At 43.7% G+C, this 14,899-nt stretch overlaps 1 protein-coding gene across 1 annotated transcript in view; it reads left to right on the top strand.

Moving 5' to 3' along the window:
- The window catches only part of LOC143984713 (RLA class II histocompatibility antigen, DP alpha-1 chain-like), a 76,275-nt gene that overhangs the window by 8,510 nt on the left and 52,866 nt on the right, over positions 1–14,899 (top strand). Inside the window, exon 2 of the mRNA XM_077484660.1 lies at positions 8,124–8,369. Coding sequence (XP_077340786.1) covers positions 8,124–8,369 — 246 coding nt within the window. The remainder of the gene's footprint in view (positions 1–8,123; positions 8,370–14,899) is intronic.

Below are 14,899 nucleotides of genomic sequence, written 5' to 3'. Positions count from 1 at the left end.
TATGCTTTATCAGAAAATACATAACACCGTAATAAATAGTAGACATGTGCAGACTGAAATATTTTGTTTCGGAATTTTGTTTTCGTCCGAAAAATAAATGTATTTAGTTACTCCCGAAATTTGTTTTTATTTATTTTGTTTTTTGTTAAAAAATTGCATTCGTCCGAAAATCCAAATGAATTACGGTCTAATCTGTCATTGAAGGCTTATGGTGTCTGTCGAATGTTTAAAGAAGATTAGACGGAGCACTGAAACTCACTGTATGTAGCTGCAATCATACATTTCCGGTCGAATATTTCGACTAAAAGCTATAGTAGGATTCTAATGTTGTACGTCTTCTATGGATTTTTTTAAGGCTATTTGCACTGCAATGCACATAGGTCATTAGCATTAAGAAAAAAAGATAGGAGATTTGACGTGACTCTGACAAGAACAATCTGTGTATATTAGGGCTGAAACAACTTATCGATTAATCGACTAATAATCAATTATGAAATGAATCGATTACTATTTTCATAATCGATTAATCGGCCAGTAGCATAATGGGGTTAAAAAAAAAACTAAAATGAGCCCTTTATAGTACAAAAAGAGAAAATAATCGCAACTGTAAATATTACTGACTGTTCTACAGTAAAAAAATGAACCCCTTACAGTAGTGATTATCTGCTTTTTTCTACTATAAAGGGCTAATTTTCGTTTTTTTTAACCCCATTATGTTAGTAAACGCCGGGGACTTTTAAACGCAAAATGGTGCTTTATTGGTTCAATATACTTCAATAGAGAAGCTGCAGAAAAGCATTTAATGCTTTTTTGCAGCAATTTGTGCTTTTTTAATCTGCTCAAAAAAAAGGCAAAAATGCAAATTGCAGTAAAATCACGTTCCCAAAAATCAAAACGCACATCAAAATGCACTGCAGAAACAGATCAAAAGCAAACTGCACAGGTGTGTGCCGAGCCTTATCCTGGACACATGGATACATTTTCAGAAGAGAATATTCAGACAAAAAATCTTTGTACATTCGCTGAATGAAAGAATTTTGTTTGAAATTTTCACTTGTTTTTAACATTCTGTTTTTAAAATGAATGTAATTTCTGAATGAAAACCACATACACTGTCTGAAAATTCCTTTGACTAAGAAGTTTTCTATTTCCAAATTTTCCCATCACTGTGTTTGAAAATGAACATCAATTTGACCCACTTTTTTTTTAAAGGTTATTAACCGATTAATCGAAACAATAATCGGCCAACTAATCGATTATGAAAATAATCGTTAGTTGCAGCCCTAGTGTCTATTGAACTTGTATCATAACAGTCTATTCATTCACACAGGGGCAACATGACTTCCAGCGCGACTTTGGGAGGCAACTTGGACACGACTTGACTGTGAATTACAGCGCGACTTACAACATGACTTTAATGTTAAAAAAAAAATGCCATGGGTTCCCCTTTAAGAGCATACCAGGCCCTTCGGGTCTGGTATGGCTATTAAGGGGAACCCCACGCCAAAAAAAAAAATGTGTGGGGGTCCCCTCAAAATCTATACCAGGCCCTTCAGGTCTGGCATGGATATTAAGGGGAACCCCGCACCAAAAAAAAAATGGCGTGGGGGTCCCCCTCAAAATCCATACCAGACCCTAATCCGAGCACACAACCTGGCAGGCCACAGGAAAAGACGAGAGAGTGCCCCCCCCCTCCTGAACCATACCAGGCCATATGCCCTCAACATTGGGAGGGTGCTTTGGGGGTAGCCCCCCAAAGCACCTTGTCCCCATGTTGATGAGGACAAGGGCCTCATCCCCACAACCCTGGCCGGGTTATCGGAATCTGGAAGCCCCCTTTTTGTGCCATGCATCAGAGGGGGGTGAAGTCACCGGGTGGCCCCGCCCTCCGTTATATAAGAACTGTCAGAAGAAGAGAAGTGTCACACCATGGGAGCCTCCCATTGCGTGGAGCAGCCCGAGAAGGAAGAAGAGACGCCATGGAGGAAGATGCCGAACGAGAACACCGGAGCAAGAAGAAGCGGATCAGAGGAAGAAGAAGATGGAAGAAGAAGAAGATGGAGGAAGAAACCGAAGGATGAAGAAAAGAAGAAAGAAGATGAAAGAAGAAGACTTTAATAAAGGAATTGTGAAAAATTGTCTCCTGTTGTTTTTAACACTTTTGTCACTTTTTTTGTGAAATGGTAGGGGTACTCCCTTACCATTTCACACAGGGGGGAGGCCAGTATTGGGGGTCCCCTTGTTAAAGGGGGCTTCCAGATTCCGATAAGCCCCCCACCCGCAGACCCTCACAACCACCGGCTACCCCCAAAGCACCCTCCCAATGTTGAGGGCATGTGGCCTGGTATGGTTCAGGCAGGGGGGGGGCGCTCTCTCATCCCCCCTCTTTTCCCGCGGCCTGCCAGATTGCATGCTCGGATAAGGGTCTGGTATGGATTTTGAGGGGGACCCCCATGCCTTTTTTTTTTTTGGTGTGGGGTTCCCCTTAAAATCCATGCCAGACCTGAAGAGCCTGGTATGGATTTTGAGGGGGACCCCCACGCATTTTTTTTCCTGGCGCGGGGCTCCCCTTAATATCCATACCAGACCCGAAGGGCCTGGTATGCTCCTGAAGGGGAACCCATGCCGTTTTCTTTTCCATTAAAGTCGTGTTGTAAGTCGCACTGTAATTTACAGTCAAGTCGTGTCCAAGTTGCCTCCCAAAGTCATGCTGAAAGTCGTGTTGCCCCTGTGTGAATGAATGAACTGTTATGATACAAGTTCAATAGACACAGATTGTTATTGTCAGAGTCACGTGGAATCTCCTATCTGTATCGAACTATGTCAAAAAATCTTTTGTTTACATTCATCAGTTGTTAAGGATGTGTGGATTGAGGGGGACCCCCAAACAGTTTTTTTTTAATACCGATATTCTTTTGTTTACATTCATCAGTTGTTAAGGATGTGGTTGCTGGCTTGTCAGCCCATTTAGAAACTAGCTAGTCACTGCTAAACGTCGGTACAAAAAGTGCTAAACGCTGGAACAAAAATGTTCAATATGGGCGTTTTTGTTCCAGCATTTCTTGAAGCTCCTAGTGTGCATGGCGTTTTAAGGATACCACGGGAGCAAGATCCAGCACAAGTGTTTAATCGAGGGAGGAACCCATCTTAGCATCGCACATTTCTTTTGTGGAGCAGCATCTACGCCTTTGCTGGAGGCCTTGGCCTGCAGAAATAATACAGAAAAAGCCAACTGAAAGAAATGCCATACAGAACCACCCACTGTGCTCCAAACCAAACAGCCAAAGTGCCCTGTCATCTTAAGCCCGACGCGAAGAAGCCCCAAATGACTGCCAAACAAAAATAAACCACAATGTAAAATGAGTTGGTCAAAGCACCTCAGGCTTACTTGTGAAGAGCTGATGCCAGAGGAGCTTGCACTTGCTAAAGCCTGAAGGGAAGCAAAAACTTCTGCTGGGAGCATTTGCCGCCACACACCAGCTGCCCCGATTATCCTTCTGTGCCTGCACTGCACATGAGACCCATAGCTGCCAACATTGTAAAAAAAAATTATAGGGACATTTTTTTGCCTGTAGCCTGAGTCTTATTATAATTAGGGTGTGGGGTAGTCATTTTAAGGCTTGGTGTAGAGGGAAAAGGAAAGTTCGCAAAGCGTGTTGCAGAGAAAATGGGCGTGGTTTAAGCTAAATAGTGGGCATGACTTAAAGGGGGCATGGCTGAAGGGGGTGTGGTCCGAGTCTGAGATGAACGAGGGATGGAGGGAGAAAGAAAGAACGAGATAAGGAGGGAAATAGAGAGAAGGAAGGAAAGAAAGAAAGAGGGATGGAGGGACAGCAGGCCCAGATCCTACACAATAAAAATATGTGTATTCCATGAAGTTTAAAAATCAGCAGATAAAGATCCACCTGGTTTAGCGCTTCAATCATCCACCATGGTTGGTATGTTGTCAGGATGATTGAAGCACATTATTTCTATTATTACATTGTAATATAAAATGAAATGGTTCAACTCACCATAATGCAGAATCAGTGGTAGCCCCGAGTGTGTCACATTGCCTGCCACCAGATGCCATAAGGTGTCCCCAGCAGATTCGCTCCTTACATCAGCCGTACCCAGCAGAGTCCCTCCTTACATCAGGCATCCCCAGCAGAGTGCCTCCTTACATCAGGCACCCCCAGCGGAGTGCCTCCTTACATCAGGCACCCCCAGCAGAGTGCCTCCTCACATCAGGCGTCCTCAGCGGAGTGCCTCCTCACATCAGGCGTCCCCAGTGGAGTGCTTCCTTACATCAGGCGTCCCCAGCAGAGTGGCACCTTACATCAGGCATCCCCAGCGGAGTGCCTCCTTACATCAGGCGTCCCCAGTGGAGTGCTTTCTTACATCAGGTGTCCCCAGTGCAGTAGTCCCTTGGCTCTGCCTTTCACAACACCTGTTGCGCCAAAATCGGTTTCCCACAGAAAACCTGTTTTCCCTGGCTCTCGGCTGAGATCAGAACTCCACCCCTCCAGCCCTCTGCACTGCAGCTCCTCCCACTCTCCCTCGCAATGTTATTCGGCTGTCTACCGCCCCCCACCCCCGTGTGCGTGCCTACGGTTTTCATGGAGGTAAACTGTCTCAGTACAACACTATGAAAACGGGGGCGAGACAGGGGTGGGGGGTGGTAGACGGCCATATAACATTGCGGGGAGAGTGGGAGGAGCTGCAATGTAGAGGGCTGGAGGCGCGGAGTTCAAATCTTAGCCGAGAGTCAGGAGAAACAGGAAAGAGATCTCACGGAGGTGGTGGTGGCCATATTTTTGGAGCCAGAAGCAGCTCCGGTGCCAAAAACCGTCCTGATTTCCCGGGACAAAAGCAAAATCCCGGGATTTTAATCGGGACAGCCTCCGATCTGGATGAGGGTAACAAAATTGGGATTGTCCCGGGAAAATCAGCAGTTTGCAGACCCAGGAAACAACGGCCTTGTGATAACGTCTCCCTGCCCAGAAATGATGCCTCTCGATCTTCTGGTCAACCAGCAGAAAGCCCTGAGCAAAAACTAGCTAGAGAATTCAAGACTAGAAGGGACAGCATTTCCTAAAATAATAGGAGCTGCATATAAACTCTATTTCAGTAAACATGTTCACCTACTCACATTCAAGGTGACCACTACACACATAAATCATATAACAGACTCCATCTTGTATAGTGCATGTGAGATAACAAGGGGACAGATATGATTATGTAAAATGTATAAAGGAAGTAGCCTCCTAGTCCTAAACTGATGCTACAATGCAAATGTCGTTTTTGTTTGGGCTGTTGTCGGCTCAGACTGATTGTACTGTTTATATCTGGCACTTCCCTAAGCTCAATTAGGTTGCGCATTTCTCACTGTCGCCAGTAGGTGTCACCGGTACCACAGGCCAGTATGAGAAGTACAACTAGGTTGGGTTATGAATAGTTAAATTTCTTCCAGCCAGCCCAGTAAGAGGTTCATGGCCACTGGTGCATTCTGGGAGAGCATATATGTTTTGGGTGGGCCATGTGCTTGATCTCTTGCCTGAGGCCCAGAAGGGGAAGGGCCTGGTATGGAATTGTGGGGGACCATCACGTTTTTTTTTTTCTCAAGTCTATTGCAGGCAATTATTTTGTTTAAATTCAGCTGTCAGTGGGGTTTCCGTTGTTAAGGACACGGCAGCCAGCTTCCTGGCCCGCTCTCTAAAAATCAGCTGGACACTGGTCATTAAGAATGGCGACGTCCCCCTGCTAAGAAAAGAAAAGCTGCTGGAATCTGGTGCTTAAAGAAGAAGGCAAAAAAAAAAAAAAAACACACCCTGTAAGGCAAAGGCATAATGAGCTAGTATGCATAGCATACTAGCTCATTATGAATAACTTACCTGAGAACGAAGCCACTGGAGCGGTCCTCCGTCTTCCTCTTTGCCGCTGTCATGTATCCCGGAGTGACTTGCGTGTCTCGCTGCTCCGGCGCTGTGATTCGCCAGAGCCACGATGACGTCACTCCTGCGCATGCGCACGGGAGCCAACACTCACGGGCTATTGCCGCGATCTGCGGCATATCGCTGCGGCCTGCCCAGTGCGCCGCTGTCTACGGCGCATGCGCCGTAGACAGCGGTGGATGTCTTCGGATAAATATCTCCTAAACCGTGTAGGTTTAGGAGATATTTCTTGGACCTACAGGTAAGCCTTAATCTAGGCTTAGCTGTAGGTCAAAGTTGGTTGTAAGGGTTTACAACCACTTTAACAGCGGTTAGCAGCGTTTAGAGACTTTTAGGAACTGGCAGCTTTTTTCTGCCGGTAAATTGATCCCAAAAATGTAAGAAAAAGGGATTTTCTTTTCTATTCCTAGAAGCTAAAGCTACAAAAAAGCTTCTAGACTAAATTAGTGGGCATGGACACCTAGGATAACACTGTTTACTTCTAGAAGCAGAAAAAACGGTGCTACTAGGAGGGTTTTTTTTTAAGCTAGTGTGCTTGAAGAACAAGGAGTTTGGAGAAAAAGATGGCATGGCTCCCACATAGCCATAAACTCAACATGTCTAGGATGTCTGAGCCCGTTTGAGATTGCATAAAGGAAAGCAAATGGGACAGCCTAAATCAACAGAATAGTATTTAGTTCACCTCCTAAAAGTTTGGAAAATCTCCTGAGTGCCATAACATCTTCCCAGCTACATAACGCATATATTGTATGGACCTTAACATCTATCTGCTGCACATATGTTTCCACTGCGACATAAAGTAGTGCACTGAGAGCGCTCACTGCAGGCTCCAGGAACACTGACTGAACTGTCTGTGTCAGCTCTCAGTCACAGCCTCTGTTTGGGAGCCAGGCTTCCAATCATATGACCACTGTGTGAACCAATCACAGTGGTCATGTGATGGGGAAGATGCTCTGCCATTAAAGCCCATTTAAAAGTAATGCGCGGTATATTGCAGCACAGAGTCCTTAGATGTGGTGGCTGCATTTGTTTTTTTTTTTACAGATTAGGTAGATTTTCACCAGGTACAGAAATCATAGCTCCCAACTGTCCCTGATTTCGAAAGACTGTCCCTGATTTGGAGCAATGTCCCTCTATCCCTCATTCCTTCTCATTTGCCCCTCATTTTGGTCTGATCCAAAAATTCACTTTTTATCTTTCAAAAAGTGTTTCCCAGTGCTAAACCCTTCATACAATTTCTAAATTGCTGCAGTTGCACATTTTAAAAGCCAATATAAAGGAATAGTAGTGGTAAAGAAAAAAGTCCTTGTGGATTTAATTAACCTTTATTTGGGTTAATTCTCCTTTAAGGGATGTGGCAGGGGGCGTGTCCTATGCCTACATACTTTTGCCAGTAGGTGTCCCTCATTCCCATCTCAAAATGTTGGGAGGTGTGCAGAAATTACTGGTAGAGCTTAGGAGAAATGCAGTGTCCTTGAGAAAGAAAGCACAAACATCTTATTTTTCTTGGTAAACTACTAGTCCCATCAATCCACTTTTAGTTTAGAGATCCACAGTTTAGCGATAAACAAAGACATGTTTAACCACTTGCCTACTGGGCACTTAAACCCCCCTCGTGACCAGACCAATTTTCAGCTTTCAGAGCTCTCACACTTTGAATGACAATTACTCAGTCATGTAACACTGTACCCAAATTAATTTTTGTCCTTTTTTTCCCACAAATAGAGCTTTCTTTTGGTGGTATTTGATCACCTCTGGGATTTCTATTTTTTGCGCTATAAATGAAAAAAGACCGAACATTTTGAAAAAAAAAATGCATTTTTCTTTGTTTCTGTAATAACATTTTGCAAATTATTAATTTTTCTTCATAAATTTTGGCCACAATTTATACTGCTACATATCTGTGGTAAAAATAACCCAAATTAGTGGATATTATTTGGTCTGTGTGAAAGTTAGAGAGTCTACAAGCTGTGGTTCGAATCACACAAAATTGATCACAACTGAAGTACTGATGGCCATCAACAACGCACTGAAATGCGTTGAAAACGTGCATGCAGAAATGCATTCAGAACAGATCCGGAGTGAGTTTTTGTGCCGTGAACCAGCCCTAAAAGATTTCAGGCTTATTTTAACTGTTGCAGTGATCAAATATATACATATAATTAATGATGTGGTTTTGGTCTTCCACAGGTGAAAATGTTATGACGACATCAAACTTTTACCAGACACAGGAACCATCAGGAGAATACATGTTTCAGTTTGACAAAGATGAGATCTTCTATGTAGATATGGATAAAAAGCAGACCATGTGGAGGCTCCCAGAGTTTGGTGAAGTGGCCAGCTTCGAGGCAGCTGGAGCTCTGCAGAATACTGCTGTGCTGAAATATAATCTTGATATTTATAAGCAGCGGTCAAACTTCACAGAAGCCAAAAGCGGTAACAATCATTTTCTATGTATGAAATGCACTGTACACTTGTAACATTTTACAAACGTGATTGGCTTTCACATTTATTTTTTGAACCAGGTGCGTTCAGCTGTAAGGCTCGGGTCACATATATGCGATGCTGGAAACGCAGTGAATCCTGTGCATTTCCCACACCATATTGAAATTGCATGCATTAACCACAGGGGGTGTCAATATTAAGTTAACGACACCCCAAAAGGTTTTGCAAATCTCAGTGTGGTTGACAGAATCGGATCACGTAAGTCTGGACACCCTTGCAATCCGATTCCAGTGCGGGGAAAAAAAAAAAAAGTATACTGCACCTTTTTGTGTTTCTGATGCAGTACGATTTGGGCCATACAAATGAATTGCTGAAATTGCATTGCACAGACATCGCATGTGATTTGCACAGGAATGCGGTGCGATTCCTATATGAATCAAATGCGATGTGCCACACCACATACACTATATTGTCAAAAGTATTGGGACACCTGCCTTTACAAGCACATGAACTTTAATGGCATCCCAGTCTTAGTCCGTAGGGTTCAATATTGAGTTGGCCCACCCTTTGCCACTATAACGGCTTTAACTCTTCTGGGAAGGCTGTCCACAAGGTTTAGAAATGTGTCTATGGGAATGTTTTACCATTTTTCCAGAAGCACATTTGTGATGTTAGGCACTGATGTTGGATGAGAAGGTCCTTCATTCCAGTGAATTAGAGCTTAGAGTGAGAACCAAGCCTTCTCGTCCAACATCAGTGCCTGACCTCACAAATGCGCCTTCTGGAAGATTGGTCAAACATTCCCATAGACACACTCCTAAACCTTGTGGACAGCCTTCCCAGAAGAGTTGAAGCTGTTATAGCTGCAAAGGGCAGGCCAACTCAGTATTGAACCCTACGGACTAATGCCGCGTACACATGATCGCACATTAATCCCAGGGCTCTTTACTCCTGTAGCGGGGCCCTTTATTGTGGTCACGCAGCAGGACCTTTTCATATGTCCTGCAGTGGGCTCCCTTCCTGCCCTTACATGCAAGGGAGAATGCTGCAGACTCTAGTGTAAAGGGGAACTCTGATGTAAGAGGTTCTCTGGTCACCAGAGCCCCCTGACAGAGTTCACAGAGTTCCTCCTTACCTTAGAGTCCGCAAAGTGCACTGTAAAGGTGAACTCTGCAGATTCTGACATAAGCAGGAATGCTGGGAACTTTGATGGGTAGGGGGAGCTCTGGTGACTAGAGACCTCCTTATATCAGAGTTCCCCTTTACACCAGAGTCTGCAGAGTGAATAAACTAAGGTAAATGGGTTTACTGATTTAAGAGGGGTGTGAGGACACTGATATAAGGGGGAACCTTTATATCAGTGTCCCCCCTTACCTTAGGGTCTCCACACCCCCATTACATTAGTGACCCCTCCACAGACTCTGTGTGGCCTTAGGATATCACACACTGACCTCTTAATGGCATCGTCACAAATCTGCACCTATGGCACATTATATTGCATGCCAAACCACATTTTGCTGCAGCGACATGCAGCTTGGTGTGACAACATTAAAATAAAGAGGGTCAGGACTTCTTTTCTGCATTTCTTGCAGGTAGGGCAGCCCTTTAAAATGAATGGGCTGCCCTACCCGGGATGTGAATACACAGATCTGAATGGAGCCTCATAATCACAATACCTGTTCTTACATCAGCATCCTCGGTCCCCCTTCACATCACAGTCACTCCCCTTCACATTACTATCCTTAGTCCCCCTGTTACAATCTGGAGCTTCCCATTACTGTCCTCAGCCACCCATTACTTCACCCAGCCCCTCCTCATTAATGCCTTAATGTCCTGAGCCCCCCATTACTGCCCTCAGCCCTCTCTTTACTGTCCTCAGCCCCCCCATTAATGTCCCCCCCCCATTAATGCCCCCCAACGTGTTAATGTCCTGAGCCCCCCATTACATTCCTAAAAAATGCATTACTGTCCTCAGTGATCTCATTACTGTCCTCAGCCCCCATCCCTCCATTAATGTCCTCAGTGACTCCTTTACTGTCCTCAGCCCCTCCATTAATGTCCTCAGCCTCCCCCCCATTACTGTCCTTGGTGACCCCATTACAGTTGTTAGCTCCCTCCATTAATGTCCTCAGCCCCCTTCCTAAATAACCCCTTCAATAATGTCCTCAGCTTCTCTTTCCCTCCATTACAGTCCTCAGCTCCCCACATTATTATTAATATTCAGAATATTCATAGCCCTCCCCAGCCTCCCCTCCAATACTGTCCTCAGTGACCCCCATTACAGTCCTTATCTCCCCCCAATTAATGTTCTCAGCCCCACTTTCCCTCCATTACAGTCTTAAGCTCCCCCCATTATTGTCCTCAGCCCCCCTCCATTACAGTCCTCAGCCCCCCTTGCATTACTGTCCTCAGCTCCTCCATTAATGTCCATAGCTCCCCTCCATTAATGTCCTCAGCTCAGCCCATTTATATTCATAGCCCCCCTCCATTAATATTCTTAGCCCCCCATTAGTATTCATAGCCTTCCCATCCATTAATGCCCTTAACCCACCTCCCCATTAATGTTCTTAGCTCCCTCTATTAATGCTCTCAGCTTCCTCCATTAATGTCCTCAGCTCCCCCACCCACATCGTCCCCCTCCTCCTGTCTTACCTTAGGCCTCTTTCACATGGCCGACCCATTCAGATCCACTTGTCATTTTTTCAGGCGGACCTGAACGGATGCTCCATAGAGGTCTATGGAGCTTTGGATGTCAGCGGTGACAAGTCCGATAACATCCGACCTGCTCCAATCTGAAAAAGTGTGACGGAGGAAAAACCTATTTTTCCATCCGTCATCGGATCAGGTGACCATGTACTCTACAGTCCGTTGTCATCCGATCTCCCATAGGGGAGAGCGGCGCTCTGACAGGTCCGTCCCTGCACAGTGTGCAGAGTTGGACCTGTCATCTTCCTGCTCAATGGAGATCGCTGCAGCGATCCCCGCTGAGCAAGCGGATATCCACGGGGCGGATCAGCACTGATCCGCCTCGTGTGAAAGAGGCCTTACAGAGTGCGAAGGGTGGGAGACACAGCACATCTGGACAGTGGGCTTAGCCGCTTAGAGGTACAACCTGCAAGCTGGGGATCGGTTGCTTATGACCGCACTGCATCCTAACAACCAATCACCTGCTTGTTAACTTAGGCAGCCCTAGACCTCCATCCAGAGCCGTCCTGCCTCCCACAGATGGCTCTGAGAGAATGACAGTGGAGAGACTGCGACCAGCCATGATGCTTGGTGTAACAGGGAGGCTGCCCTGAGCCCCCTGGAACAGTGGCGGTGTCACAATTGCAACCCCTGATGCGACGCTAGTGCTAGTAACCGTAAGAGCCGGTTCACACTGCGGGCGATGCGAGGCGACACGACTTGCCTCGCCTCGATCTGACAAGTCGCCCCCGTTCTGTACAATGGAACTGTTCTGAGAGGACTCGAGTCGCTCCGACTCAGAAAAAAGGTTCCTGTACTACTTTCGGGCGACCTCGGGGCGACTTGCATTGACTTCTATACAGAAGTCACCGCTGAGGTCGCGGCAGGTCGCGGCGAGGCAAGTCGGTGTCGCCTCGCATCGCCTGCAGTGTGAACCGGCCCTAACAGTTATCATTCAAGGCATGTCTTGAATGTAACTGTTGTAGGTAACAGTTGAAGTAGAGCTAAACCCATTGATTTCATTGTTTCACAAAATAGTTACATTTAAAGCAGAACTAAGCTCCCCTATACCTTACACCCAGGGAATCTGCCATCTTGGCCTCTGTTTGATTTGCAACTGACATGCACATGTGATCAGTTATAACACCAGCCATTTGATGGCTTGACTGTTCAGTTACTTAATTAGAAAAACGAGTCCACCTGTGTGTAACTTAATCTCAGTATTAATACAGCTGTTCTGTAAAGCCCTCAGAGGTTTGTTAGAGAACCTTCGTGAACAAACATTATGAAGGCCAAGGAACACACCAGACAGGTTGGGGATAAAGTTGTGGAGAAGTGTAAAGCAGAATTAGGTTATAAAAAAATATCCCAAGCTTTGAACATCTCATGGAGCTCTGTTCAATCCATCATCCAAAAATGGAAAGTATGGCACAACTGCAAACCTACCAAGACATGGCCGTCCACCTAAACTGACAGGCCGGGTAAGGAGAGCATTAATCAGAGAAGTAGCCAAGAGGTCCATGGTAACTCTGGAGGAGCTGCAGAGATCCACAGCTCAGGTGGGAGAATCTGTCCACAGGACAACTATTAGTCATCTCTCCACAAATCTGGCCTTTATGGAAGAGAGGCAAGAGGAAAGACATTGTTGAAAGAAATCCATAAGAAGTCCCATTTGCAGTTTGTGAGAAGCCATGTGGGGGACACAGCAAACATGTAGAAGACGGTGCTCTGGTCAGATGAAACCAAAATGTAACTTTTTGGCCTAAAAGCAAAATGCTATGTGTAGTGAAATACGAACACTGCTCATCACCCTGAACACACCATCCCCACCGCCCCACAGTGAAACATGGTGGTGGCCGTATCTTGTTGTGGGGATTAATTTCTTTAGTAGGGACAAGGAAGCTGGTCAGAGTTGATGGGAAGATGGATGGAGCCAAATACAGGGCAATCTTATAAGAAAATTTGTTAGAATCTGCAAAAGTCTTGAGACTGGGATGGAGGTTCACCTTCCAGCAGAACAACGACCCTAAACATACAGCCAGAGCTACAATGGAATGGTTTAGATCAAAGCCTATTCATGTGTTAGAATGGGCCAGTCATAGTCCAGACCTAAATTCAATTAAGAATGGACATGTGCATTTTGTTTCGTTACGAATCGAAATTCAGACCAATTTGTTACTATTCGAAAATTCGTATGCATCCGAATTACCGAATTACAATAGTAACGAATCCCAAATAACGATTCGAAACAAAAAACAACGGACTAAATTAGAATAGAATTTGAAAGAAATAGAAATAGATTTTCTAAAAAAGAATACTATAAAATAGAATATAAAATAATAAAGCAATAGAATAAAAATAAAAGAATAGAATAGAATTTAATAGAATGTAATAAAATAAAATAGAATATGACCGTCTTCTGAAAATCGAATAGTATCAATTCAAATTTATGAATAGATTGGAAAAGAATGCAAAATACTGGAGACTAAAATAATAGCAAAGAATAGAATAGAAAAACAATAGAACAGAATAGACTAAAACAGTAATATATATTATATTTTATTCTATTCTGTTCTATTGTTTTCTATTCTAATCATTTCTATTCTAATTTAAATGCATTCTATAGGAAATTCGAATTTTGGAAGATGATAGATAGAGATATATATATATATATATATATATATATTAGGGCTGTTACTGATTAAAATTTTCGTGTTCGATTAATCGTTTTTAATCGATTAATCAGATAATTTTGATTAATTATAACACACGTACAGATCCAACTACTTTTAGCTGATCTCCTTGCATTGCAACTCTGCATTAGTTAGTGGTAAATGTGGTATACACTATATACAATCACCCGACACTAGTTAGTTTCCACAATTCATGACTTAACTTCACAGTTCTCGCAAATACATTTTAAATTCAAACTGTAGCACTGACATAAGTCATTTTTTTTTTATTAAACTTTAAGAAAAACTTAGAAAGTTAGTTTAACTTTAATTATAAAACGTATCTAGTATTTTGAATGAATGAAATATTTGTATAGCGCACAATGCGAACTGAATCGCCTCTGACTGTCAATCACTTTATAGTAAGCAAGTAGGCATCACTTTGCAGTCACGCAGACATACCAGAGTGTTTACATTTTTTTTTTTACAACAATGTTAAAAACGGAGGTTATCAAATTTGCCTACACTTAGCTCACTGAATGATTCCAGTTAACCACATCCATATTTATCATCACTGTCCAGGCTGTCCGGTGATGCCACGGACATCGACGTCACCAGACTCCTCCCCCCTTCCCTTCGTTAGCAGATGGAGGCACTTGGGGAAGGGGGGAGGAGTCTGGTGACGTCACCCAATCTCCGACGGAACTCCCTAAAGACCCGGAAGCTGGCGGAGAGGTGAGTACCGATCAAAATAATGAACGATTAATCGATTAATTCATCTTTAATTTTCCCAGCCCTAACACACACACACACACACACACACACACACACACACACACACACACACACACACACACACACACACACACATATACATATACATATACATATATATATATATATATAATATTAATAAAAATGCCATAAAGCTATCGCCATTTTTTTTAGACGCTATAACTTTGGCGCAAACCAATCAATAAACACTTATTGCGATTTTTTTTTTTACCAAAAATATGTAGAAGAATATGTATCAGCCTAAACTGAGGAAAATAAAAAATATATATATTTTTTGGGGGATATTTATTATAGCAAAAAGTAAAAAATATTGTTTTTTTCCTAAATTGGCGCTCTTTATTTGTTTATAGTGCAAAAAATAAAAACCGC

This window comes from Lithobates pipiens, unplaced genomic scaffold (genome assembly GCF_037356315.1).
Source record: "Lithobates pipiens isolate NorthernLeopardFrog02 unplaced genomic scaffold, aLitPip1_a1.2 Scaffold_1, whole genome shotgun sequence".
Taxonomy (NCBI): domain Eukaryota; kingdom Metazoa; phylum Chordata; class Amphibia; order Anura; family Ranidae; genus Lithobates; species Lithobates pipiens.
The sequence above is the reverse complement of the archived record's forward strand: the minus strand, read 5'-3'. Positions and strand labels throughout refer to the sequence as shown.